Raw genomic sequence first — 27,026 nt, forward strand, 5'->3', positions numbered from 1 at the left:
TGTTCTTCATAATTTTGTTTATAAAAAATTCAATCCCCTCTTTGTTTTTATTTTTTTATCTTACACCCTCTTTTAATTCATAAATTAAATTGTTAAGCTCTTTATATTTTATTTCCTTTAGTATTTGTTCAACAGACCGAACTAAATGATTATATCTTCTTCTTAAAAAAGAGCAGTATTTTAACTGAATAATAAATACAACTTTTTTTTTTACTAACCCCAGATCTTTATTTTACTTTACAATGGGGCTGTATCGTCCCCTTGATTTAAAACAATACTGCAAGTAAGAACTAAAAGAATATCAACATTAATTTTAAAATAATTATTTTTTTCGGAGACTTAATTCACTCGACACTGATCTTCATATTAAATTCTCTTTAATTAAGATAATTATTTTTTAAGGTTTAATTTAATTAAGCATTGAAACGAAGAAAATATAAATCAATTATATTTGAAGCAGTAGAGCGACACCCGCGAGTGTCCATTTCGCGGGTTTGTCTTTCGACTTCAAATTAAACGTCCATACGTAAGTCGGTCCGCGTGTCCGAGTTTTGTACAGAGGGCACTCGTACATATTTCTTAGATCTTGTTTGTCTTGGGTTATTGCCCGTATATTTATCACTGGCATCATTGGAAACAGTTCTTTGGGTCGCGAGTCTGTTAGAAGTCCCACTGCTACTTCCCAACGGGCCCCTTCCATAAATATTCCGTGGACGTAAGCTCCGTCTCGGGGTGCAGTTCTATTAATCAGTACCATTATTAATTAATTAATTGTTAGTAATTAATTAGAGAATCTGGAGATTAAGAAAAATAGTTACGTAAAGTCTTCTTTATTTTTCTTAGTGACGTCACACTGTAGACACATTTTGTCTAACGGTAGCTCGTGTCTTCTTGCAGTCGACTGCATTATTGCGGTCAGCAATGATTGGGGATTGAAAAAACCGGCCAGCCATACTGAGGCTGGAAGCTGCAATTTTAAAAGCAATCAAAATTTTAGTGAATTTTACATGCACTCCCGAGTCGAAATATTAGACGTAAATTGAACGTTTTGGACATTAAAAACTCAATTTGACAGCTTTCAACCAATTCAAAACGTAGATTGGAGTATCATAAATCGAAAACGTAACTAAAACCTATTTAGACTTACAATAAGAAAACATAAGCATACCGAAAAATTTTTTTCATCGAATTTGTACTCCTGGATTAAAATCACGTCAATTCCGTAAAATTTTGTCGTCCGCCTTTCTGGCTCTTAAATAAAAAATTCGTATTTTGAAAAAAAATTTTTTTCAGTTTCATACTTCTATCTTTAACACTATATATTTATACCTGTATATATATTATGATATCAAGATTATGAAAATTGTGATTACAAATATTGAAATAAATAAATTAATGTTATTATTAAACTAAAATCATAACTCATGAAATTACCAATTTTTTATGAACCAAAATACAAAACAACGGTTCAATTTACTATCAAAAAGTTAAGAACGTTTAATTTACGTTTGAAACGTTAAGAACGTTCAACTTACGTCTAATATTTCGACTCGGGCTGTAAAATATTTCAGAGTGAACGCGGAATCTTTATGATTTTTTATTGAAACTCTGAGCGAATTGGGATTGAAATAAAATCTACATCACTCGGCTGAAAAAATCCCAAATTGACTCCATATACGAAAAATGATTTTTTTTAAAACCCCACAACTATGAGTGATTGAGTGAATTCGGATTTAAATGAAATTTGAACTACGGTAATTTAATAGTATTTCAAAATTTATTCATAACAGTCTGCGATGAAAAATATGTGAAACATTTCATAAAACAAAATCATGAAGCCCGAAATTGACAAGATGACAGAAGGAGTAAAAAGAGCTTGTAAATAAAACGAAATGAACTCTAGATTAATTCAGGATCCCGTAACAGTTTAAATTGATAGTATAATTAATACATAACTTACTGCAAAGTCAGTCGACCAAGTCTCTAATTCCCTGAGTCTTAGCAGAAGATCAACGAACCAGGCAGTGAGACCCAACAAAGAAGGGTACGCTCTCTGTGACCAAACAGGTGGTACTTGATCAAGGAACAGAGCGTTCTCAAGATCCTCCATGTCTGATGTAATTGTCAATTCGCCTTTTAATCCAAGATCTAACTCACGCAATGATCGCTTCAGTTCCCCCGTCAATCCGTTCATTCTCTCGCACTCTTGGAAGGCAACAATCACGTAAGGAGTCCGCTCCTCAACTTTCGCCATTATCTCGATCATGTTGAACTCTTCGGGCAGTTTTTCGACGATTTCATCGAGAATTTGTTTGACCTTTCGACCAGAAACACGAATATTTATATGACAAAGAAAATATACTTTATTTACGATGTGTTTGCAAGTAATAAATTTAAAATGTACTTTATCTTCCCTCGTGACTGTTTGACCTCCCGAATCCCCAGCGTCCCTTGGCTGCATCTCAAAGACTGTCCTAAACAAATTCTCTGAAGTCGTTGTTAGGAATCCTATTTCGGCGTTTGGATGTAGACCGTACAGATAGGGCGATTCTGGCGGAATCGCCTCGTCGATGTAGGCATGGTAACCTACCAAGTCGGTATTGGGCGGTGCGGGAAACCCTTTGTCAAAAGAAAAGAATTCCTCCTATTGTTTCTTTTAAACAAAGGAATTTTTTTTTCTGCAAAATGTTCTATTGACTTTTATTTCTCAACTATTTCACGAAGAATCCAAATAAATTTATTGGTTAATTTAAGATTAAAGAGGTCGGATCGTCATTTGATTTTCAATCGTAAAAATATTTTTTTTTTTTTCATTATTTTTTTTATTCAAATAAATAACTGGTGAAGAAAATTATTAGAGACGTGCTAATAGGGTTCGAATTTTCTCGTATTATTCGTAACTTTTCGAATTATTCGTCAATTTTAGAATTTTTTGAAAGTTTTTTAATTATTTGTAATTTTTTAAATTACTCGATTTGAATTAAGAAAATTTCGGTCAGCTTTCAAATATTCAATTTTTATTTAATAGAGAGCTTAGTCTTTAAAGTAACCAAAAATAATTTTCACGTAGATTCGTGTCTTAGCTTTATTTACCTCTGACAAAAATTTGAATTATTTGATAAATTATTACGATTTTGAGTTTTTGAAAATAAAATTTTTTAATTATGTCAGAATTAACGAATAAGTCGAAAGCTTACGAATGATTCGAAAATTTAAAAATAATTTGAAAATTATGGATTATTCGACATTTCGAATGATTCGATTCGATACGAATAATTCGTAAGCTCGAACTATTCACACACCCCTAGAAATTATGTTCCGATTTAAAAAAAGCGACCAAACAAAAAAAATAAGCAATCGAAAATTATTCGTTATATTTTTTTTGTTAAAACCCAATTTTCACGTAAAGTTTCAGTTACATGAAATTTATCAACTGAAATCAATAAAATTTCCTAATGGGCGTAAAACAAAACATTTTTCGAAGAAATTGGAGCTCTGAAAATATAAATCCACAACGAAGAAGTACCTGGTGCCAGTTGAAGTTCACCATCAACTAAATCCGGCTGCATGAGTTCCTCAAGATACGAAACGCAGAGTCGTCTGTCCCAATCGTCAGTGATGTGCCCTCCGTACATTATTTCGCCGAAGAGATATCTCAAGTCCTCCCAGGGTACTCTAGGACTCGCTTCAAGATAATTATAAAGTACACTGACGCTAATATTCAAATCACCAACATTAAAAGGATATATTTTATTCCAGCCCTGAGGGCCGAATTTACGCCGTTCGGCAACCACCGCATGAAAGTAACACAGAGAAAAGAGGATCGCCTTGAACTCGGCCTCCTTGCTGCACATCTCGAGAGTCTCTTGAGTAAAGTTGTCGAGAGCCTTGTGGAGGTTCGCCTGCATCCCGGTGGGCGGCTCATTCGTGATCTTGATTGAGGACTCAAGCACACCTTGAGGGATTATGTGCCCCGCCGGAGTGCTGGCCGGTTCGGCGCTCATGTAAACACGGTAGTCTGGATGAGATCCTTCAGCTGCAACCTCCAATTTTTTTTCCAACAGCGGCAGCCATTTTTTAACCAGATGGATATTCTGCAGGATCACCCAGTGGCCCTCTTTCGACGCGATGTCCATCGCATGCTCGGCGACCGTCTCCTGACCTTGACCGAGTGACACATTGTGGAAATTTTGGGCGGCCATGGAAAAACCTAAGCGACGTCCCAAGTCCTCGACGTCCTAAATCAATCATTTTGATCGATCACCTCATCGTTGCCTTTAGGGAAATTAATTAACAAACTGTACCTTGAGTGGATTCACTCCGGGGGAGAGTATGAAAAATATAGGAGTCGAAGGACTGGTTTCCTCATAAGATTTAGCAAATTCCACAGTTTTACCCTCGACATACTTAACACCAAGTTTTTCCTCAATAAATGCGGATATCGCGTAAGTCATCCTGTCAGGCCTTAAAGCTCTCAATATACACAGCCGCTGTAGTGCAGTCTTATTTTTCCACTCCTGCGGAAATTTTTCACGTTCCGGGCACTCACACTCGGTAAATTTTTTCCATCTCTTCGATGAGGTCTCGATATCTCTATCTAAATTCCTAAAAAAATCGATAAATAACAATCCTTTATATATATATATATATATACATATATATTTTTCTTTTATTATAAATCGCTCCTCCCGAACGATTCAATGAATACCAAATATATTAAGCTAACCCCTATTTCAAGGAGCTGCAAATCGATCGGAAGCTTACACCGCGTTCGTAAAAAATTTACTTTTATTCAACGCCCTCGAGTAATCAATCGCTGGTACAGATTTCAAAAATGCCAACTGCCAGCCAGAGTACAAACTAGATTGCAAAGATTTTGAAATTTCCACCCCCATATTCTTTATATTATTGAACGCTTAAAAATATTTTTGTGACAGACATTTGAAATGTACGACATTTAGCGCCCATAGCTGGCAGCTAAAAATATTAGATAAGATACAGCTGGTAAAAAAATATTTTTTGATTACATGTGCGATAGAAAACAACCAAAAAATATCGAAGTAACTGAACGAGTCATCTTGTGAGAAAATTTATCATTATATTAATTCATACACTTACCGAATTTTCTCTCATTTTCAATAAATACTCAAAACAATCTTATCAAATAAATAAACTCGGGTTATAACCTGCAATTTATAGGCACTAAAGGGAGTACATTTAAAATATCTGTCACTAAAACTTATGTATCTATCGATTTTAAGACGCTCGCACTCGATAGATAAACTACTATTAATTTAATTATTTAAAATCAATAGAAAAATTACTGCTCATAATAAAATTCTTCACAACATGGGGAGTAAAATATATCTGGCATAATTCTAAAAATAATAATCCCCTAATAAGTATAATAAAAAAGTAAAATTACCTAAATTCATCACGTGAAGCGAGACTTCGTATTCCACCCCAGCTGGAATTAGTCAAAAATTCAACGGGTGACGTGACGTGAGGAACAATGGGGAATCTAAGAAGAAAATCAAGTTCCGTTGGCGATATTTCACGTCTTGTTAATAATATTTGAAATGCCATTTGCGATGTAAATATTAATTTATCACACTCAAATAGTCCTCGTGTTGTGTACATAAAAACGGAATAAGTTATACATTCAATCAAATTAATGACTCGGGCTGAGACATCGGCCGCCGGGTCGGCCTTGACAATGGCCTTCTGAAAGACGACACTGAAGGCCTTCAATGAAAATTGATATATCGGGTTTATTGTATTGAGCTCGTTTAATATAAAGTACAGCAAAGATGCACGTGCCGCTGCTGGACGATACAGTTCACGTGCGGCATCGATTTCTTTGCTCGTACCGCGTGCTTCCGTTACTTTTCGCTCTATTTCGGCAGCCGTTCGCTTGGTGGTCTCTAAATTTTCCACCAATGCCGTGTCGCCAAGGACATTTTCGTCCGCAGATGACAGCCTTGTAAAAAATTAATTGGCTATTAAATAAACTGATTATGTCGAACGCAAAACGAATTTTCCTAAGCCGAAAACCAGCTTACCGCGATAAAAGCGAATCCTCGAGCCCATTTAACGTGATCTTGAAATCGTTTTGTTGTCTTGTAAGATCGGCTTTCAGTTCCTCCAAGTCGGGGCGTTCGACTTTGACGACTTCCGCAAGAAGCTGATCCTCTAGACCGTCTCTTGTGACGGTGAAATTAATTAGCGTTGTTTGGGCCTGCATTTCGGGTTTGTAATGAGGATTCGCGAGCTTTGTATGCAATATAAGACGGAATGTTTTGTTGTACTCGACTTCTTTGTCGCCTATTTTAATTGCCTGGCCTTTTTTTATCAAATTACGCCCGAGAAGCGGATCAAGAACAGGATCCACCGACTCGCCGATGTTTTCTATCAAAACAGTCGCCCCTTGTGCCAGTGATTGTTCGATAACATCCAGATAACCACGTTGGCCTAATCTTATTACTCGCAAGTCGTCACCGTATTTTTGTTTTATCCATTTTATACCTTGGAGCTGATTTTTGGATAATAAATTTAATAAAAAAAAATAAAAAGTTTTGGTAATTAAAAAGTAGACACCTCAAATACTCATCCCGGGTCGTAAAATTTGATAAGATTTTAGTCTGACTAGATTTTATTTAGACTAATTGGTCTGTTTTTAAATTTTCATAAACATTTTAAGCTGTATTTTATCTAAAGACGATCAAAAACAGACCAAATAAAAATAATAGACCGTAAAAATCTGATTTCGATCTAAAGATGACCAAAACCAGACTAAAAAATTTGAAGCAAAGGCTATCGATTAAATTTCCCATGTTAATCATACAAATAAACAGTAAAATTGAACGGAAAAAAATTAAAATTTTTATTTTATTTAAAACAGATTAAATTTTTCGACCCGGGAACTGACAAATTGAATTTTCAAAAAATGCCGCCAATTTCAAAGCGTTTGAAGTGTCCAATTATAGGGACATATCTTTAAATTGGTAAGACAAAATTTATTAGTTTTACTTGCGGGTCAATCATCAGCGGCCAGCGGTCAGAATTAGATAGAATAGTTGCATTTTCAGTGCTCATTCGGTCATTCGGAAGACCTTCATTGTTCCATTTAGCGATTTGCGTGTCGTTTGTCAATAGTGTCAAGACATCAAGACCGTCGGTAATTGGTACAGGTGGTTCAATGGCTTTCAAAGCCGGTAACCATTGTCGATTAAGCAGATCCTGTCGGAATGATTTAGTAAAGCATCCGACGTAGGATATAAATGCCGTTACAAGTAAAACATCACCGGGTAATGTCTCGCCTTGATGCTTCAAACTGTTAAATTTGAATAATTAATGTAAGTTGATTTCGGGCAACGTGCTTTAGATGTGTTTTGCGAGTGGATATATATATGACTAGTCCTTTATTAAATTGTGCATTCGAGATAATTATACTTACTTAGCTACTGAATCAGCCCAACGTACATTCTCAGAGGCAAGACCTCCGACTAATCGATTAGCCAGTGCGATTATTGCATTAGTAGCGTCTGCTTCCTGCTGGCACTTGAGCTTCTCCGATGTCGCTTGTTCAAAGTCCGCTGTTAGCTTCGCTAATTGCTCCTCTAATGACTACGTATATTTAATCTCAATTATTTATTCACTATCAATTTACTGTTTTTTTTTTAAACTTACATTAGATTATCGATTGTCTGAACTCTACCTTAATTTATAATGTCTCGATACCTATTCTAAGATTGACAATTTTTTTATTGCAATAAAAACCGGCGGAAAAAATTCCCTTATTTTTTTTTTTAATCGTATGAAAATTTCGAGTTAAACTGAATCGTCATACGACATAAAAAAAGCTTTTTCTGCGTTACCCCGACATAGGTAAAGTAATTAAAAATGAAATATATATAAATATAATGATATAGTTACCATAACTTTACGTTTTATGCCACTCAATTTATCTTGAGCAGCTGCTAATTCAGCATTAGCTTGCGCCAGCGCTTTACGTTTGGGTTCAACATCACAAAATACTTCGTAGAACTTGATAATATTGATAACCCATGCGCATAATCCAGCAGCAGCTGCGGATTTTGATCTTACAAACTCTGGTTCAAATTCTGAATCCTTTAAGTACGGTTGAATTGCCTTTGTAACTTCGGGATGGATATTTTCTTTGTCATAATTTATAAGCGAATCGAGGAAGGCGTCAACTTTCGCCATAACAATCTATTTTAAATGCACCGCCATATCAATAACAATTATTACAGTAGTAAGAATAAGAATAATAATAATTTCGCGGAAATATAATTAAAAAGTTTAACGTCGTATGATGGAGTGAGAAGTGAGATATTTTTAATTAGTTATAAAAATGTACGGTGTCATTAAAACAAACGTACGTACTTTGGCGGCTTTCCAGCTTCTGTCCTTTGGCACTTTGCCACTAGGTGCGAGAAGTACCATTACCGCGGCAGTGACGTTGGTCACGGCACCCGGCGGTGATCCAAATGACTTTAATTCTGTGAGATTCGCTTTATTAAGAGTGTTTAGAGCTTCTTGAGCTGCTAGTAATGCCGGCTCAGCTTTTACTAAATCAGCTTCACATTCCCTTTGTTTTTTTAATACTTCTTCGGCAATAACTCCTACTTTTGTCTCTTCCTCATCCGCTGGACGTAATTTTAAAAATAATCATTAGCATTATTGGCCAGGTATTTGAAAGTAATCGCGGATGTTGAATTTTAATCGGTAATTTACCTAAAGCTTTTTCTTTCTGTACTTTTTCCGTTTCGATTCCGACAATGGCAATAAGTTTATCAGCGGCTTCATTTTTTTGCTTCAATTCGATTTCCTGTATCGCCAATTTCTGCTTTAGTTCGGCGACTTGGGCAGCAGTTGATCGCAATTTCGCTAGACCGTTTTCTAGTCGCTCTATTCGCCCGCTCAATTCCCTTGCCTTCGCTTTAAGAAGTTTCATGTACAAGCTAATTTGTTCCAAGAATGACTTGGGTGTCGTGTAATTGTAACGTCGTTCACCCGCCAAATAGAGACGGCTCGTTGCGTTCACGGTCGTGTGAGCATGGGCCATGAACTTAGCAGCCGACTCCCTAAAATATTATTTGTCGCGTCGTTGATCGTCAATTGCTAAACTTACTCTACACCAATTTACAGCCATAAAAATAATATTACACTACGTGCTTGTTTAATTTTAATCAAACCTGCAATCTTCGGGTAATTCATCTAATTCCTCGAGGAAACTTTTCGAAACAGACATTAACGCTTCCTGAGGCCATTCATGAAACCAATTTATTATTGTACTGTTAATAATTGCTGGAAATTTACGTGATCGAACCCGCAAAGTTGAACCGACTGGTGAAAAACACAAAACGACTCTAAAAAAAAAAATGTATTCTCTTAGCCTTGAAAACGTTCCGCTGTTTTTTGACAACTTACTTAAGTTGACGTCTGACGCGATCGATAAAAAACTTCCAACAATTTTCGCGACTGTCTAATATCCCAGCCCCTTTGACTTCATTCCGTACTCCTTTGTAACAAATTCAAGCCTTAAAAGAAATTGATCAACCAGAAACATATTTCCTACACATAAATTACCTGCAATAATATTTTCTACTTCGTCTTCCGGAAACAAATCCGGGACTTCGCCAGAAGCCAGCATATCATTGATTAAAACAAGAAACTGTTCATTAGGAACTTGTGCATCAGTCATAAGAAACATTATCCCGATATTCTTCATTCCCGATTTCATGTATAAGCCGGCGAGTTCCATTTTCAAATCAAGCACGCCGTATCCTTTGCGCAATTGAACCTGAGAAACTTCTAACGAACTTATGAAAGCAGCGAGCCTAGACAAACTTTGCTTTCCCGACCCCCCGACTCCCACAAGCAAAGCACTACCTCTCGGAGACTCGAGAATCCGGTTAATTCGACAGACATGCATCATTGCGTCCTCAAAAAGAACTAGATTCATTGCTGCCACCAAATCATTGTAACTGACAAGAGCTTCTGTCAGCAGGCGATGGAGATCAACCCATTTTTTAATTGGCATGTATTTTGGCTCGCCTACACCACCTGCAATAATCAACAAAAAGTTTACGACACCTACCAATCAGCCACCAGCGAAATTCTGATGCATGAACTTTTAAATAATCACCCGCGAAATGACAGTAAATGTTTGGTTTTTCTAACACTGCAGTCTCGTCAATTTCCTCAGTATTTTTTTTAATGATATCTATCTGCAGTTTACCAAAACTATCGATATCTTTCTCATCGGTCAGTTTGTCTCCATATATACGATGCGTTTCGTGCATCCACAGTCGTATTATATCACAGGGCTGTTGAAGACACTCATTGCCACTGAATAGCATTCCTTGGAAGCAATTCGACAACTCACGTAAATTGAATATATAGTGAAACTTAGTGGCCGTTGGTAAAAATACTTGGCCGCATCGGTTGTGCAGCTGCAAAGTAGCTTGGACAATATTATTACAGAGATCGGTAACACAGAGCGGGAATCTGTGCTCTAGATTGGCGAGATGTTGGGAAAGAATGGACGAGTAAATTGTCATTAATGAATCGTGGTTGGGAAAACTGACAGCAAAGACAGCGAAATGTCTCTGCAATCTTGGATTTATGGTGAATGACCCAGCAGTCGGATTCATACAACTCACATACTGACAGTTATGGATATCTTTTAGGCTCAATTTAGTGCGGTCGTACCAGTGCCCGTAGTCCAAATGCTGTCTGATTAGTGTGTGGGGTTGAACAGTACCGTAAGTATCAACTTCCGGCATGTTCATATCATCGACGAAGTAAATCAAGGTCTTACTGCCAGGCGGTCCGTAATTACGACCAGCTTTTTTTTCCAAAGGTTTTTCTAGTATTTTTTGCAACATCTCAGAGGATGTGTAAAAATTAAATGGCACGTTTGTAACAGCATAATTTTCAGACAATTGTAGCAATTTTTCTGATACCAATACCGTTTTACCACATCCGGCTGTACCGACTAACATAACGGGATGTTTTTCAGCCATCAATAAATCTAGGAAATATTTTATTCTAATAGACTCTGAGGTGTAGACTAATGCAGCTTGCAACGGCATATCTGGATCTAATTCAAATCTGGGAACGCGTTCAGACCACGGCGTGAATTCTTTTGTTTCAGAATCAATGTAATAGTCGAAGACGGTCCCCTGTGCTGGGAATCTTATTTGCTTGAACTCATTTACCCACCACTTTGTAAATTCAACACGATAATCTACAGTCTGATCTTGGAACATAGCAGATCCAAATGCCCAGACTGCTGCGAAAACAAAGTATAATTCATAGTGATCTTTTGAAAACTCAACTGCCGTCAATTCTGGTCTTAGCAGACAGTGCAGTAAATGGCAAAGCATTTCAACGTGTGCCATATCAGCGATCGGCGTAATTTTTTTGAATCTCGTTCTCAATGTCTCTAAACAAATTGGAATGTATTTGTCGAATAGAGTCACCAAATTTGATTTCTCCGCGGGGATAGTCCGCGTTTCGATCCAACTGGTCACATAGGGATTCCATCCAAGATCTTGAGAATTAATGTACAGAATTCCTGCCCGCGAAACCGTAGCAGGCGTCGCTGTGCGTAGATTAGAAATTTCGAAGAGCAATCTCATAGCCGGTGTTAGAGCTATTCTTTCATTACTGGCAAGAGTTAGAATCTTATTGTCATCCATGACAGTGTTTAGGGACTCGATCCACATCGGATCGATGTCTCCATCTAAAATAATCCATTTGGGATTTTCTCCCCCTAAATTCGCTTGCTCTCTCATTATAACTGAAAACAAACCGTCTTTCCATTCACGTGTTGCCGGGTTTATTATTCCAAAGAGTTCGTCATTGGTAACTGCCTTAGGATTCAAGTCATTGTAAATAGGCTTGCGTTTTATATTTTGATAAGTACGGAATAGCGTTCGCCATACTTGGGTTTTTCCACAACCAGCAGTACCGACAATAAAAACCGAATGGCGGACTTCTAATAATTCCTCCAATTGAACGACTTTCAAGATGAATCCATCTTCCGGTTGTAGAAGTAAATCCGCAGCAGCTTGTTTGACCGTCTTCTCAAATTCTACATCTCGTTTCCGAGGAACATCCAACGCGGGAAACAGATCAGCAATCAAACCCATAAATACTGGCAAATCATCAGTAACTATTTTAGGAATATTGAAATCACGTAGAGCTCGCATTAAAACTTCTTCCTCAGGTCTATCTGGATCGCCGCGTTTCAAACTACCAGCAACGACCAGAACCGATTTGATAGCTCTTAGTCCCCAATCATAATGGTCCTGTTTCGACAATAATTCTTTACAAAGTGTATATAGCGTGATAAACTTCCGCGCCAGTACACGGGCATCTTGAAAACCTTCGGCGACCAACATGATCTCGCAAATGAGTTCAAAATCCGGCACGACCATGGCACAAGGGCGAAATAGCGCTTTCAAATTTTCTGGCAGCTCTGTACGTCCAGCGTAGCCAGGATTCATGGTTATGAAAATTCCAACAGTCGGTTCTAAGCCTATGATATCACCCATGAAATTAAATTTTTCCTTCTTATCGCGTATAGCGTCCTGGACACTTTTAACCTGAACCGCAACAACAGACAACACTTCAACGGAAATACGATTGAACTCATCGAAACATCCCCAAGCGCCAGTTTGTGCGAGCCCTTTGTAAATATTGCCACACGATTTGTAGTCCATTTGCTCAGAACAGTTGAATACGTAGACCATGATACCTAGGGCGCGACCCAGATCTTTTGTTGTCTCGGTTTTTCCCGTTCCAGCTGGACCTGCTGGTCCTCCGCCCATCACCAAATGCAATGACTGTGTTAATGTGATGTAGCATCTGTCTGTCAATGGAGTTATTACGAGTCTATAAACATACAATAACCATTAGTTCAAAATTAGTACCGGATTCTAATGCAAAAGGTAAATAAAATCGAATTTTTCAGTTACCTGGGAGTATTGCCTAAGTACTCATGAGAATATTTAAACTGAGCATCGCAAATGTTAGCGAAGCAATCTTTCTCCTTATCATCCCAACGATGACGCAGTTGGCTTTGCCATTGAAATGCCTGGGCAGTTTCAACTTTAGCTTGAACTAGTTTCCCTACTACGTCTCTCGAGTGGACATCAATAGTGCAAATCGTCATGACTTTTTGACGATCTTGTTTACTGAGTTCACCCAACAGAAGAGTAATCAGAGTACTCAGTTGTAAAATTTGTTTTTTAAGATAATCTTTAAGGGCATTGTCGTAACCTTCCTCGAGACGCGAAAACGCTAGATTAACTTCCGTCGTCCACCAGATTTGCGTTCCACACAAAGAGACCTGAGCTGGGTAATCAAATAGCCATTGCTCACGTGGCTTTTCCTCGTAACTTACCACAGCTTCGCTGAAATAATGACGAGTTGTTGCACGCATCGCATGCTGTAACCGGTTCAGCCAGACTTCGACAGCTCCGTCGCAAGACATTTGGCAATTAGTAAATGCAACGTACTCGCCATCCTTAGCGTGCATTCCTTGGAAAAAAATTTGTAATCATCTAATTTAATTGTTTATTTAAAGCTACTAGTTTGTTGTTTTTTATTCTTACCGACTGCACGCTTTACTTTATCACTGCTATCATCAAACTTAAGTCTTGCCATCGAGTCAAATAATTTGGTCAAATGTTTGGCCACTACTTCTGGTTGATTTCCGTTAGAAAGTATGTCTAGCAAATCAGTGGAAGATATGAAATAAAAACGTGGAAACGCGAGACGTTTGGTTTCCAAGTATTCAGCTAATGCTTTTTCGCAGAGAACGAGCTCGCGTTGCAATACATCTAGAGCTGCTGCCAAACCCTCGCGATTGGTTGCCTCGACGACATTGGGCGTCTTTGCCATTTCTTCAGTCATTTTCTTGAATTCCGCGTCTATTTTGTTAAAACGATCTGCGTCGACCGGTAGCTGTTTCCTTATATCTTCGGATGATAAAAAAATACTTTCCAAGTGCATCCAAGTCCGTTGGACTTCAAACCAAACGGTCGTAACCTGATCGGCGACGCTTAGTTTTTTTTGCCATGCTGACACCTCTTCCAAAAAGTGGGCAATAAATTTTGAAGTTATCAAATTTTGCAACTGGACCTGAATTCAAAAATTCGTTTAGGAAACCCGACATAATTTGAACTCGAAATAAATAATTTATTTGTCAAATCTAATGACCTGATTTTCCTCGAGTGTTTCTATCAATTCTTCACTAGCCCTCAGTAAAACGGCTCCCGTACGTTGATGGACTTCCCGTTCAAACTCCATTGTCGACCACGTGGCATTTAATTCACGCAAATATTTTTCCATTGACATTTCTTTAACCGCTTTGTCAACAATATTTTTGACCTCTTCTTCACATTCATGGAGATTTAACTCCAACAAATCTGCTAGCGTCGTCGAATCATCCATTACAAAACGTACCTAATGTTAAATCATTTTCTCTCAATACGATCCATCTTAATTATTGTTATTCATCATGGAAAAAAAATAATTTAATCTAAAAACAGTTTATTGCACTTCTAGGAAACTATTCAGAGTTCAAACTTTTCCTTCATGTGTGACAAATAAAATTTTATTGATGTGCAGGAATCAGATGATGTGAAATGAATAAAATTGAAGCTTTGATCAAATGATTTTTATTGCGTATAAATTTACAATGATTCATGATTATGGTCTAATTGATGCTTAATATCATTGTATGCAAACAAAAATTTAATGTGCTACAGTAACAATGATTGTGATGATATAAATTTATAACAGTACTCTATATATTGATTGCGATTCTGTATAAGACGCAAACTGTAGATGAGGTTTTTAATACATCGAGCGTCTTACAGAGAATTGTATTCGATATATACGTGTTTTTGTGAAAAATACTCGAAAAGTAGACCAATGAGTGCCAATAAACTGCAGTTTATCTGCCGCAAGTAATGAAGCGCACTTAAAACATAATGAAAAATTTTGTCACAAGATGACGCAATGAGTTGCTCCGATATTTTTTGCACCTAGCTATAGTGTATGCAACTAAAAAATAAATTTTTTGCACGACTGACGTCACAATTTGAACTACTAGGTATTTTTATTACCCGCTCTGTCATATCTAATATTTTTAGCTGCCAACTGTAGGCAATAAATGGCGTCCATTTCGAGTATGAGTTACAAAAGTGAATTATTAAAAACTATTTGGCTTATAAGAGTGCTAAAATAACGAAATTACATGATTATAAATAATTATACCGTGCGTTTATGTACAGTGGACTTACGGTCATTTCCGGAGTCATGTCACCCAATCTCTGTAACATCGATAGCGTATATACAGCGAATGTATGTGCGAAACTATAAACTAATATTCTGAATTTATAAATATATATATATATATATATATATATCTATATATATAGATATACTATAACTAAATATGACAATTCCATTATTATAATAAGATAGTTTAGTTTGTTTCTGAAAGGGCCAGAAGCTGGGCGCTTAGCCACATTCCAATATAATTAATATAAAATGTTGTTTTATAGTTAACAGTAGGTCTAATTATTGGAGGACATAATTAAGCGGAGTGTACCTTAGTGCTATTCATTAATTGTCTCCAGTGTCTTTCGCGTATTGCGGGATTTTGTAGCTCCCCAACGGCACGCAATGACGTCAGCATGTTTTTAACGGTCGCTTCTAATTTAACGTACGCATCCCACGGCCTCATTTCCTTATCTAGGGCTACTAGAATCCATAAATACATTAGTTAGTATTTTATGGAATAATTTTCTGCTGCTACCGTTAACTAAACAACAAATATAATTATAAAAATTGAGATTTGTATTACCTCGAATTTCTTTGGCGAACTTCTTGCACTCAATATCCATATTTTCCACATCTATTTTCCTCCATGGTGTTGTTTTCCATCCCTCAATACTACTGCGTACTATAAATATATAATCCCATAATTGTTTAAGCATCCTTAGTTCACGTCTGCATTGTTTCAATTGTTTGAATTCAGGCACTGAGACTTCGAATAGTGACGCCGAATCTTGTATATCTTTCATTTGTCTCTCTAGCATACAAAGTTCTCTGTCAGCTTCGTCCAATAGTCCGTAGGCGTTTTCGCAGTCATATCTAAAGAATGCGTAGCGACGAAATGCTTCACGGTAGTGGCAAATTGTCGTATCGAATGCTGATATTCTTCCCCGAATCCTTGAAACTTCCCCTATTTTATTGTTATTATTATTATTATTATTATTATTATTATTATTATTATTAATAACGATAATTATAATGAATCACAAGATTCAGAGGGTTAAGAATTTACCCGCTTGCAGTGGCGCCACCTGTTGTTTTACAATCAAAGCTAATTTTTTGGTATTGGCCCATTGTTCTGGTAATTCTTGTAGAAAAACGTTAACTTCTTCTGGGATATCTTGATCGTAGAACTTTAAAAGTTCGATTGTCTCTTGTAGAGGTTGGAACATTTCGTCTGTCGTCGGCTGACGTTCTTTTATTTGCATTAAAAAACCCATTACACTTATTAGTCCGGTGTAATCGCCTGGTTGTATTTGTTGCAATAAACTTTCGTCAGCTAATCTGTTGATTAATTTTTTTCCGTGAGTATTTTAATGGAGAGTATAATTCAGAACCAATAAACAAAGGGGATGACTGACGAATTCGAATGAAAAGGTTACGGATAATAAAGGAAATGGGTAATCAATAAAATATATGTTTATGCCTCACCGAATAAAGTTTCCGAGATCAGATAAACTGGTTGTGACTCGTTCGACTAAGTGTTTCTTGAACATACTGGACCATTTGCATACGGTATTGAGCAAGGATTGTTTGAAGGGTCGGAGATTTACTCTAAACCATCCGCAAAAAATGCGTGATGGTTTCATCTCTTCAATTTCGAGGTATAGACCCTCATACAAGTCAATCTGCTCCCGGAATTGATCCATTCGAGGGGTTACTTTTTGGGGCGCTTTTGGATCTAGCAACGCTATCATTTCCATTTCTTCAATGGTCAATTGACGGCTGTACTCTAAAAACTGTTGCATCACTATTTCACGGTCTTCTAACCACAGATAGGCATATCCTGAATTTAATTATGATAATTAGTTACAATAAACTATACTATGAATAACTTAAAGTTTCAAGGATTGAGCAATAGCTCATTAAAAAACTACAGAAAATTAATCTGAAAGTTCTATTGACCCCTAACTGTTCTAAGGGATCAGGAAATTGTAAACTCGAAATTTTGGTTACTTTGTAAAGGTTATAAGATTTCTATGTAATTTTTTTACCTTCGAATACTCCACAAAATTCAGTGGCTTCATCAATCGCCTTATTGACACTAGACAAAATTTCGCTTTTCATAGCCTTGATATCAACATCTATTTCAATATCGTCCCCGTAAGTCGGTGCGTCTTTTTTCAATCTCGTAACAAGTGTCGCCATATTCATAATATCGATAAGCAAACCTACAATCAACTTCTCAAGACTATCCGGGTCGTCGGGATCCAAAGAAGGCTCGTAATACAAATCCGGTTCTCTCAATTCCAATTTGGCTTCTAATAATGGCTCCCTTTGCCCAGCCGGATCCATATTCTCTGAAAGATAGCTTAGACAACAGCCAACAATTTTTCTCAAAGATTCGATAACCATATCATCAACATATTCAACGTATTGCTGCCAAGCTGCATCGACTTCTGATGATATTTCAAAGAGGCTTTTGTTTTCTTCCAGCAACGCGTGAATTTGTTCGGATGCTTTCCTAATATCTGAGTATCGCTTAGCTACATTTTCAGCCCTTTCATCCAATGCAAGCAGCGTATCTTTACGATGATCTTTGCGCTCAATTAGAGGAGTCCGGGTCCATGGTTCAAGAATATCATGAATTTTGTTAACATTGGATTGGATGGCCTTCAATCGTTTCCACAGACTCTGGACGAGTATTCCCAGCTCATTTATGTAATCCGCCAGGTTATCAGAATCCCAACAGAGTTCTTTTTCACCTCGAGCTATCATTGAATCAATTCTCGCAACTTCCAATTCAATAAGATTGTACTCTATTTGACAAGACGTACGTCGGATATCATTGTAAGCAGTTACTGTTGTCCCCAAATGATTTCGAAATTTTCTAAAAGTTTCGGATTTCTCAGCGACCTGAAAATTCAAGTCTTTTAATCCCTTCAAAGACAGTAGTCTTATAAATAAAATATTCAACATACTTTTAGTGCTATTTCGGGAATTTCAGCCTGTGAATATTTTTTTAAATAATTAACTTCTACCAAAATGGCGAGTAAATTGGTATCAAAATTAAGCTTCAACAAAATAGAAACACGATCGCGGGTTAATAATGTATATTGTAATCCTTTTCTAACAATATCCGGTACGACCGATGTCCATTCTTCAATGAGCCGAGTATCATTATCACTGAGTAACTTAATCAATCTTTCATATCTTTCATTTATTTCTTTCCCTTGTTTGCTCTCAACAATACTGCAATCAAGCAACTGATTAATGGATTTCATTTCTTACATACACTTGAAAAAATGATCATTCGTAAATCATACGTCATGTCTACTTACGAAGCCTGTAGAGTTTTGAACGACTGCATTGGAAGATTGATACGTTGTCTGAGCATACTTGTAAATTGCAACGCCGCAGCGAGTCCTGGTAAATCACGAAATGCATCTCGTACACCGCGATTGAACAGTACTTCAATCATCGTAAGCTCATTATTAAGTAGCTCATAAATACGTGAATAACGATCGGTAAATTGGTTGCGAATAACCGGTCGATTTAGTACAGTACCGGCGATATTGATCAGCTGAAATTATTCCCCCGTTTAAAAGAGCCCACAGTAGAGCGAAACAAAAAAAAAGTTTGTGGTTAATAAATTTAATGAATAGGGTAAAAAATTTGTACAAAAGCCAACTACTTGATTATGCATTACATATTTTATAGGAACAATAGAAGCTACATAAGTGTAGCAAATAAATGACAATAAAAAAATACAATGACAGTAAACCTTGAAAGCACTCTCCAAATTGCTGCAATCGTCAAAAGCTTGGCAAAGTATAGCAGCCAATTTACTGTCTAGGTCTGTGATTGATTCGCTAAATTTGGCACAGTCGACTGCAAAAGATTCGTCGTCAGGTTCAAGCACATCGCTAGCTCGGGCTGAGAAAGACGCAAATAATGATTGAAATTCCTTTACAACAGCGACGATACGTAAACTTAATGAACGGCCAAGTATTCCGCCAATTTCTATTTTTTCAAGCTTTGAGAATTCTAATACCGTGCGGAATAACCACTCGATATCTGCGAGACGTTTTAGGAATTCGTCAAGGCGGCTAAATATTGCCGATGAATTGAATGTCCATGGTGGCGAATCTGGTTTCATGCCGGGCTTAGCCCGCGCTTTTTCAAATTGATATTTGAATTCTTCTAGAACGCCTTTGAAAAATAAATATACTTATAGATATTCGGGCCGCTTGTGTTGTTAAAAATATTTTAGAAAATTTTGCCGTTAATTACTTCGAGAAATTTGAACGCGTTGCAGAGCTTCGTCGACATCACTTTGAAAAATGGACGATGGATCCAAAAATTTACGGGCGGATTGTATCAACAGGTTGGAAATTTGACGGAACAAAATTATCAATTTCGTTGAATTTTGATAATAACGTGCTTTAGCCCAAGCTAAACCGACAACGTGTATCAGCGTCGGCATTAGGGGTTTAGCCTCTGAAAAATCAATTTCCTCAATAGCTTTGAAGGATTTTCTCAGGGGTGTCAAGTACATTGATATCTCTTTAGCTTCAGCAAGTGAACACACAACATTATTGAACAATGTACGGAAACACGGATAGTAAGCACTGTCTGTTTTTTCTAAGATTATTGCCATTTTACGAACCCGATCTTCACGTAATTGATCAAATATATACCTACGTCATATTGTGATCGTCAGAGTAAGAAAAAATTAGAGCTATGATTAAAAATAATTGTTAATATCCTAGTATTTATTAGTAACAGAAACCTTAAGTTTGTAAGACGTTTCGACCAATACTCAATTTCAACATTTGGAGTTGGGTTCTGGCCGTTATCAAAAGCCGCACTCGATTCTTGGGTTACGACATCGTTTACCAAATAAGCCCATTTTATAACGACACCTTCGATGGCACTTTTCAAATAGAGATCAACAGCTTGCGGACCTTCTTCGCTAACTTTCTTTTCGACCTCCACAACTTTTTCCAATCCCGCCGGCATTGGTAATACGGTCCTACCATTAACTTGACCCTTGACCTAAGATCAAAAGTTTTATAGAAAATATAGCAAACTAATAAACCACCAAACAAACCCCAACCTGATACAGAGTTCCTCTGATCAAATGAACTTGTCTGCTGATATCTTGAACAGCCACTTCCGGTAGATCTTTATGATTCTCCGATTTACAGAGCAATGGTGCGTACACGTTGTCAACAAGAGTTGCCAGCTCGTCGACAACACGGTTTGATAAGTCGCCCAAAATTAGCATCGAAGCGCAACCTTCGACGTCTTTCGGCACTGGAGTCATTCTTACTTTGACTGCATAAGTTCCTGCAATTTCAATCAAAACCCTACTGATTATCGTTATTCATCAGATTACAAACTTTATTACCAGCACTAATGTAAGCCCGTGGACTCACCTTTCGTACGCTGACACGGTATCGGAAAATTGCAAGAGGCCACAAGCTGTGCATTGGGCGTCAGCACAACAAAAAGAGCCGCAGGATACGAATTATCCAAAAAATCCAAAATGGCATTGCGATAATCCTCAGTCAGCAATAAACGGCTCCATTTTTCGGGCTTCAATTTCAGAGATTTTTGAATACACGTCCCGATATACTCGAGACGGTGATCAGTTGGCGATTCTGGTCCCGCCATAATCGTTTCTTAAAAACAATATCCACTGGGTTAATTATCCGTCTAATTACTTTTGACTATATAGTGTTTTTTTTTTTTTTCGAGATTTTCATGGGAAATCATCGATGATAAAGACTTAGCAGCTGGATTGCAACTAAGCTCCGATAGAATACAAGATGTCTTTGGTTAAAAGTAAGGTCGCATGTCGAGTCTATTGTCACGAGACGCACGGAATATTTCTAGCCAGCAAACAACTGACGTTGCACGCGATCCCTTTTCCCGTTCTGCTGTTACAGTGCCACGGTACCAACTTACTTACATTCAAAGTTATACTATTTTTTTGTTATTTCATTTATTGCTCAGTTGATTTGGTCTTTACTCAGTAATTCTGTTTAACTTTTCCATCGGAAAATAGTCTTAGTACGCAAATTATTTAAAACTATCGGGTTTTCGCTTATTGCTAACTTTGTAGTGAAGTGGAAATTTGCTAGAAATTTTAAAAATCATAAATTGAAAGCTATTTCGCCGTATTTTTGTAACATGATGTCACTCGGTGCCGCTCTCTGGCTTATGAAAATAAACAAAACTAATAATTTATGTCACGAAATGTACTTTACTTAACGATTTCCCCTGCACGGAGTCTTCGGATTTGATCAATAAGTAACAAACTTTTGTTATTATGGTGTCTGACGACGCCAGTCTTTATTCTACGAGCGTTCAATCCAGACCATTTCCATACTATCTTAACGTTTTATAAATAAATAATAAAAATACACTCACGTTATAAATAAACAAAATACTCTTGCTTATACCATATAAATAATAAATAATCAGCTTTTTGCTTCAAATACTAATCAGCTTTGCATAAATATTTAAACAGCTTTTCTGATTCTTCAGCCGATTTTTTAGTTTTAGCAGTGCGTGTTTTACAGAAATTTGTTTTCGGCGAAATATTTGAAAATAAAGTAACGAAAATTGAAACTTAAATTTTATTGTGCTTTTTTTTAGGGATGTTCGAATTGAAAATTACTATTCGCTTAGAAATTTGAATCCGGATTCCGAAAAAATTGCGCATTAAATTCGGAGTGAAAAAGAAATTTTTCGATTAATTTACAAATAATTCGAATGATTTGCTCACTTGTAGTTTTTATCTGAAACGCCTCATTCTACTCTTTCACACATTCCTACAATTGTATATGTGGTTGTAGGAATGTATGAAACGAGAGTAGAATGAGGCGTTTTAATTCAAAATATTTATGAAATTTTTGAATTTACAGTTGTGTGACTTCTGGACGTGGGTCAGTTTGCTTTGGATTTTTTCAAATTATACAGCTCAAAAATGTGAGTATTTTTGATATTTATATTTTACATATATTTTATGAGCACTTTTAAGGGGTTAACGATAAAATTTTATTAATAAATATCGGAGGTTGTAAAATTAATCCTTACTCCGTTGGGTCATTTTTGTCTGGGTGTCTATTTGAAGTATGAATTCTTTGTCAAAACAAATTTGAAAAGTCCAAAACTTCTACAAGTTTCTAGTGATTTTTACATTTTTCAAAATTTTGCGGATGTTAATGACTAAATATTTTATTGAGGCATGAAATATTTGTACGGGGTATAGATTAATTATGAAAATAATAAGAAATTGTAAAAATAAACTGTATCAAAATAAAATTTCCTTAGGTTGTAAACAGATCATCAGACTTTTGTAAAAAAAACCTTCGATTGTAAGAAAAGTAAATGTTGAAAAATATCCGATGTTAAATTGAATTATAAAATAATTGCTATTGTATATAATTTTTGGTGAAAGATCAAAATAAATAATCAGCCACCAAATAAACAAACTTTTTTTTTCTTCAAACAAAAATTTTCAAAGCGAAATAGATTAATCCTTATTAAAATTGATGAACTAACATACATATTACACACACACATATATATATATATATATATATATATATATATATATAAATATATATATATATATACATATCTATCTATATTATTCGTATCGTACCGAATTAAATTATTTGATTCGAACTTCGAATCTAATAATTCGAAAACTTTTTGATATTTCGAAAATTTACGAATAATTCGCAAAATTTCAAATCGAATAATTATATTTGATTCGAATACAATTCACACACCCCGAAAATATATATGAAGTATATATCATATAAAGCTTAAGTAAATAAAAAAATCCATTTATTCAGTTTGCGAAAATGAAATGTATAAATAAATAAAACAAGTGTCGGAAAAAAGGTATCGCACAGATCATAGAAAAGAATTAGTGTATAAGGTTTTGATACGGTACATAATCTCAAGCATTCTCAGTGATAAATAATATTTTGATAACATATCTTTCTGGGTCTTTTTCCCTCATCTGGTCAATATTTGATGTGGTGGTATTCACAGATGGCTTATGTTACGGGTATAATATAATATTGTAGGGTTTTGTGTCTAAGTATAGGTACGCGTGTGCGCCTGTGTGCTCGCTAGTGTACTTTGCACATATATATGGCAAAAAGATTACTATTTCGGCTGTTTAATCCCCCCAAAAGCATGGGAACCACAAAGGAAAAATATAGAGTACTTTTCATTTTGTGGGAAAATAGCTCTCCGACGAATTAGAAAAGAGTATCAACGAAAGTCTTAGTCTGTTGTAGTTAGGCTCGTACACAAGCATATTGAATTACTTTACCCTGGTCGTTATCGCGCGACTTCCCTTGAGTAATTTTTTTTTTCTTTTTTTTTTCTTCTTATAAATACTTTCATTATTTTGACTGTTGCGAGTTGGGCGGTAGTGGAATGCGTAAATTGTAAGTGCACACCCGAGCGCGTTCTTACGACGGGCTGCAGGTAATAATGTCGACTTATGAGCCTTACGGATGTATATATATAAATATATTCTTATGTAATATAATATAATACGGAGGTTGAGTTGAGGATGAAAAAGTTTTTCTGTAAGCCGAGAGAAACTTAACAACGGGTTTTTTTTTTTTTTTTCAGTCGTATATAGATAAGAGTTATCTCTTCGAGTGAGGTAACAATGTCCAAGTTTATAACGAAGTAAGAAAACTAGTTTTTCAGATTTTATGCTGGTTCGAATCGAAAGCCAGTATATATGTGCATATATTTATATAGAGTTTGATAAAAATGGAATTTTGAATCTTCGTTCAAGTATTTGTTTATGAAAAAATAATTGAAACTTACAATACATAGAAAAAAAAAGATTTTGTAGCTTTGATTTGGGACTAGAAAAAATTTCTTGACTCAAACAAACTTTTTTTTTTATGTACCAATTATTCAATGTAAATTTATGAAGAATTTCGATCTAAAATTCACAAAATTTTTCACGAAGACCAGAAAATTTGAATCGTAATTTTGATTTTCGAATTTGACTGAATTTCTTTCGTAGCTTCGGTTTTAAAGAATGAAAATTTTCACGATTAAAAATTTTCAAATTACTATAGAACAGTTAGAAATTGATCTCGTTTGAAATCCTATGGTGTTATAGTAAAACCAGTCGATGTTGGCCACCCACAGAAATTGAAATAAACCCATGAAGAAATCACTGTGACCCCAGTAAAATTGACATGGTCCTGAAGTTAGTAGACAATTAAAAATTTTTTGATTTTTTTTATTAACAAATCAATTATAAAAAAAAAAAAAAGAAAATATGCACATGTAGAAAATTCAAACAAATACAAGTGCAATTTTTTAAAAATATTTTTTTTTATAATTTATCGGTTTTAAAAAAATCAAAAAATTATTAGACGTCGGCTAACTTCAAAATCATAAATTGACAACGATCATATAAAAAATTACTGTAGTCATTGGAAATTCAACTGTGGCCATAGTGATTTTCTCATGTGTTTACTTCGATTTCCGTCAGGTGGCCGACATATTCCGGCTTTACTATGACAGCATTTAAAACTAGAATAATTTTTCCGCATAATAGAAGCCTGCACACAAAAAAAAATTCTCGACTGAAGGTAAATATTCTTGATTCAAGAAAATTTTTTTGGAGACCTAAATTTTCTCAGATAAAGTAGAAATCTTCTCCAACCAAGACGAATTCTCTTGGCTCAAGAAAATCTTGACTTGGTTCCCGAAAACGTTTGTCTTCAAAAATATTTTCTTGACTCAAGATATCTGTTTTTTCTGTGTGTGATCGAAGTATTAACAATAACTTGAAAAAAATTCCATCGACTGTAATCTATATCTAAATAAATTTTATCACTAAGAAAAATTTTTTTTGATAAAAAAAAAAGAAGAGGTTAAAGTTCACGTAATCCTAAAAAAAACAGTAGTAAGTAGAAAAACTCTTGACGTGCCAGACGGCGTCTGGTCTTAAACGTATTGGTAGTTTACTTTTGACCGAAAGCAAAGCTCGAAAATTGATGACTAGGCATTTTTTTATTTATATATATATACATACATATATAAAGCAAGATCGTCAATTTAGTATTTCACTTTCGACTTATTCAGAATGAATAATGTTTAAGTAACACCAAGAGTGATTTCTTATTTAGAGGCTTTTGAACTTGATGTCATTTTTCACTCCTCACTTAGTCTGTATACAGCTTTTTTTATTTTCTTCCACCCTTTTCTATATATTTATATATATATTTTCTTTTTATGCATAAACTTCAGCATAAGCTTAAGCTTGATGCCTGAACTTGCTCATTCAGGATTTAACTCATACCCTCACCCTTTTTTTTCTTTTTCTTCACTTCTATTTTATTTTTTTTTTTGTCATTCTGTCTCACCCTCGTTTCTCGTTTGTCCCTCGTCACTAAGGTGGGAAAGCTGCACACGTTCCGACAAGGCTATTTCCAATTTTCTCCTCGGTTACTCATGGACGTGCGGTCAAAATCCACGAGCTAGTCACGATTCTTCATATCCCATGTTAGACAAAATAAAAATAATAGTACAAGTAAAAAAGAAAATAAATAATATTTAAGTATGAGAAAAAGACGAGAGATAAAAATAAAACGTCACTTTTGTTTTAAACTTTGACGTTTTTTAGATAAAAATTACACGTCAAACTTTATATTGCGATTCTATTGATTTTTTTTTTATTTGAGAAATTTCGGCTTTCACAAAAAATGAAGTAAAATGTTGAGAGTGAGGGGAAAGAAGGAGCTGAGAAAGAAAGTGGGAGGGAAAAAAGAAAAAAATTTATATATAAATATAAATATATGACTCGGATTTTCGTGTTACTGTACTTATGGTAGCGTATTATGGTAATAGTGAATCGCATATTGCTATTCCACGTACGGAAAAGTTTACGTGGAACGTGAAATTTTGTTTTTAAATTTTCGATGTTAGAAAAAGAATAGAATTATGGGGAATGAGAAATGTTGAGGCTAGGGGTGAGTTGAAGTATCTAGTATGGAAGTGGGGAATGATAAAATTGTGCATGTACCATGAATATCCTGTTTGAGTGCAAGAGACTATGGAATCGGATGCAGAGGAGACAATTCGATTTCCCGACGGAAGTAATCTTAGGTAGAGAGTAAATTTCATTTAAATATTGTACAAATAAAATTTACGATTAGATTTTATTTATTTGCGCTGAAGAAATTTGTTAAAATTTTAAAATTTAGTCAGACTTTGGCGGGATCGCTATTTTGGAAAAAGTAAGATTTTTTATAATTATCGAGTTCAGTAAAAATTAAATTTCATTATTGTCATTGAATGTAATAAATTATTTGAAAATTTCGCTCCAAAATATTCATTTTCAAAGTTCGCGCGAAAATATTAAAAATTCAAAAATTTGAACTCTCCCGCGTCTTTAAAAAATTCAAATTTTCAGGTAAAATTTCCGAATTATCTATTTTTTATGTAGTAAAATTTGTTCATAGCGAGAAAAAAATACAAATTTGATTTTTGATATTCAAAAAATTTCTTGAAATTCAAATTTGAATTTTTAAGCTTGAACGATAACTTTTTTTTAACCATACACTAATTTTTGAAAAAATGAAAGCGAAAAATTTTTTTTTGAGCCACCCTTATATATTTGTATATATTTATATACA

General features: G+C 35.5%; 1 protein-coding gene and 1 long non-coding RNA gene across 2 annotated transcripts in view; one reads left to right on the plus strand and one right to left on the minus strand.

The window, feature by feature from the left end:
• LOC130672307 (uncharacterized) overlaps positions 1 to 22,733 on the plus strand; it is a 123,370-nt gene extending 100,637 nt beyond the window's left edge. The window contains exon 5 of the long non-coding RNA XR_008990682.1: positions 22,257 to 22,733. This is a non-coding gene — a long non-coding RNA (uncharacterized LOC130672307). The remainder of the gene's footprint in view (positions 1 to 22,256) is intronic.
• Positions 265 to 21,706, minus strand: LOC130672306 (dynein beta chain, ciliary). Its single transcript, XM_057476801.1, has 32 exons — positions 20,763 to 21,706; positions 20,441 to 20,673; positions 20,114 to 20,379; positions 19,615 to 20,021; positions 19,106 to 19,533; positions 18,663 to 18,904; positions 18,303 to 18,573; positions 17,376 to 18,237; positions 16,813 to 17,167; positions 16,394 to 16,665; positions 15,911 to 16,291; positions 15,656 to 15,807; positions 14,257 to 14,502; positions 13,650 to 14,178; positions 13,011 to 13,575; positions 10,172 to 12,927; positions 9,613 to 10,089; positions 9,454 to 9,544; positions 9,219 to 9,392; positions 8,758 to 9,107; positions 8,407 to 8,669; positions 7,936 to 8,232; positions 7,457 to 7,626; positions 7,030 to 7,333; positions 6,063 to 6,532; positions 5,426 to 5,980; positions 4,305 to 4,605; positions 3,527 to 4,238; positions 2,405 to 2,619; positions 1,961 to 2,317; positions 819 to 967; positions 265 to 740 (listed from the first exon to the last, which is right to left on the minus strand). Exons 1-32 carry the CDS (start codon positions 20,998 to 21,000, stop codon positions 446 to 448), a joined length of 13,383 nt encoding a protein of 4,460 aa, XP_057332784.1. The 5' UTR covers positions 21,001 to 21,706; the 3' UTR covers positions 265 to 445.
• Positions 22,734 to 27,026: the final 4,293 nt, after the last annotated feature.

Source organism: Microplitis mediator, chromosome 7 (assembly GCF_029852145.1).
Source record: "Microplitis mediator isolate UGA2020A chromosome 7, iyMicMedi2.1, whole genome shotgun sequence".
Taxonomy (NCBI): Eukaryota; Metazoa; Arthropoda; class Insecta; order Hymenoptera; family Braconidae; genus Microplitis; species Microplitis mediator.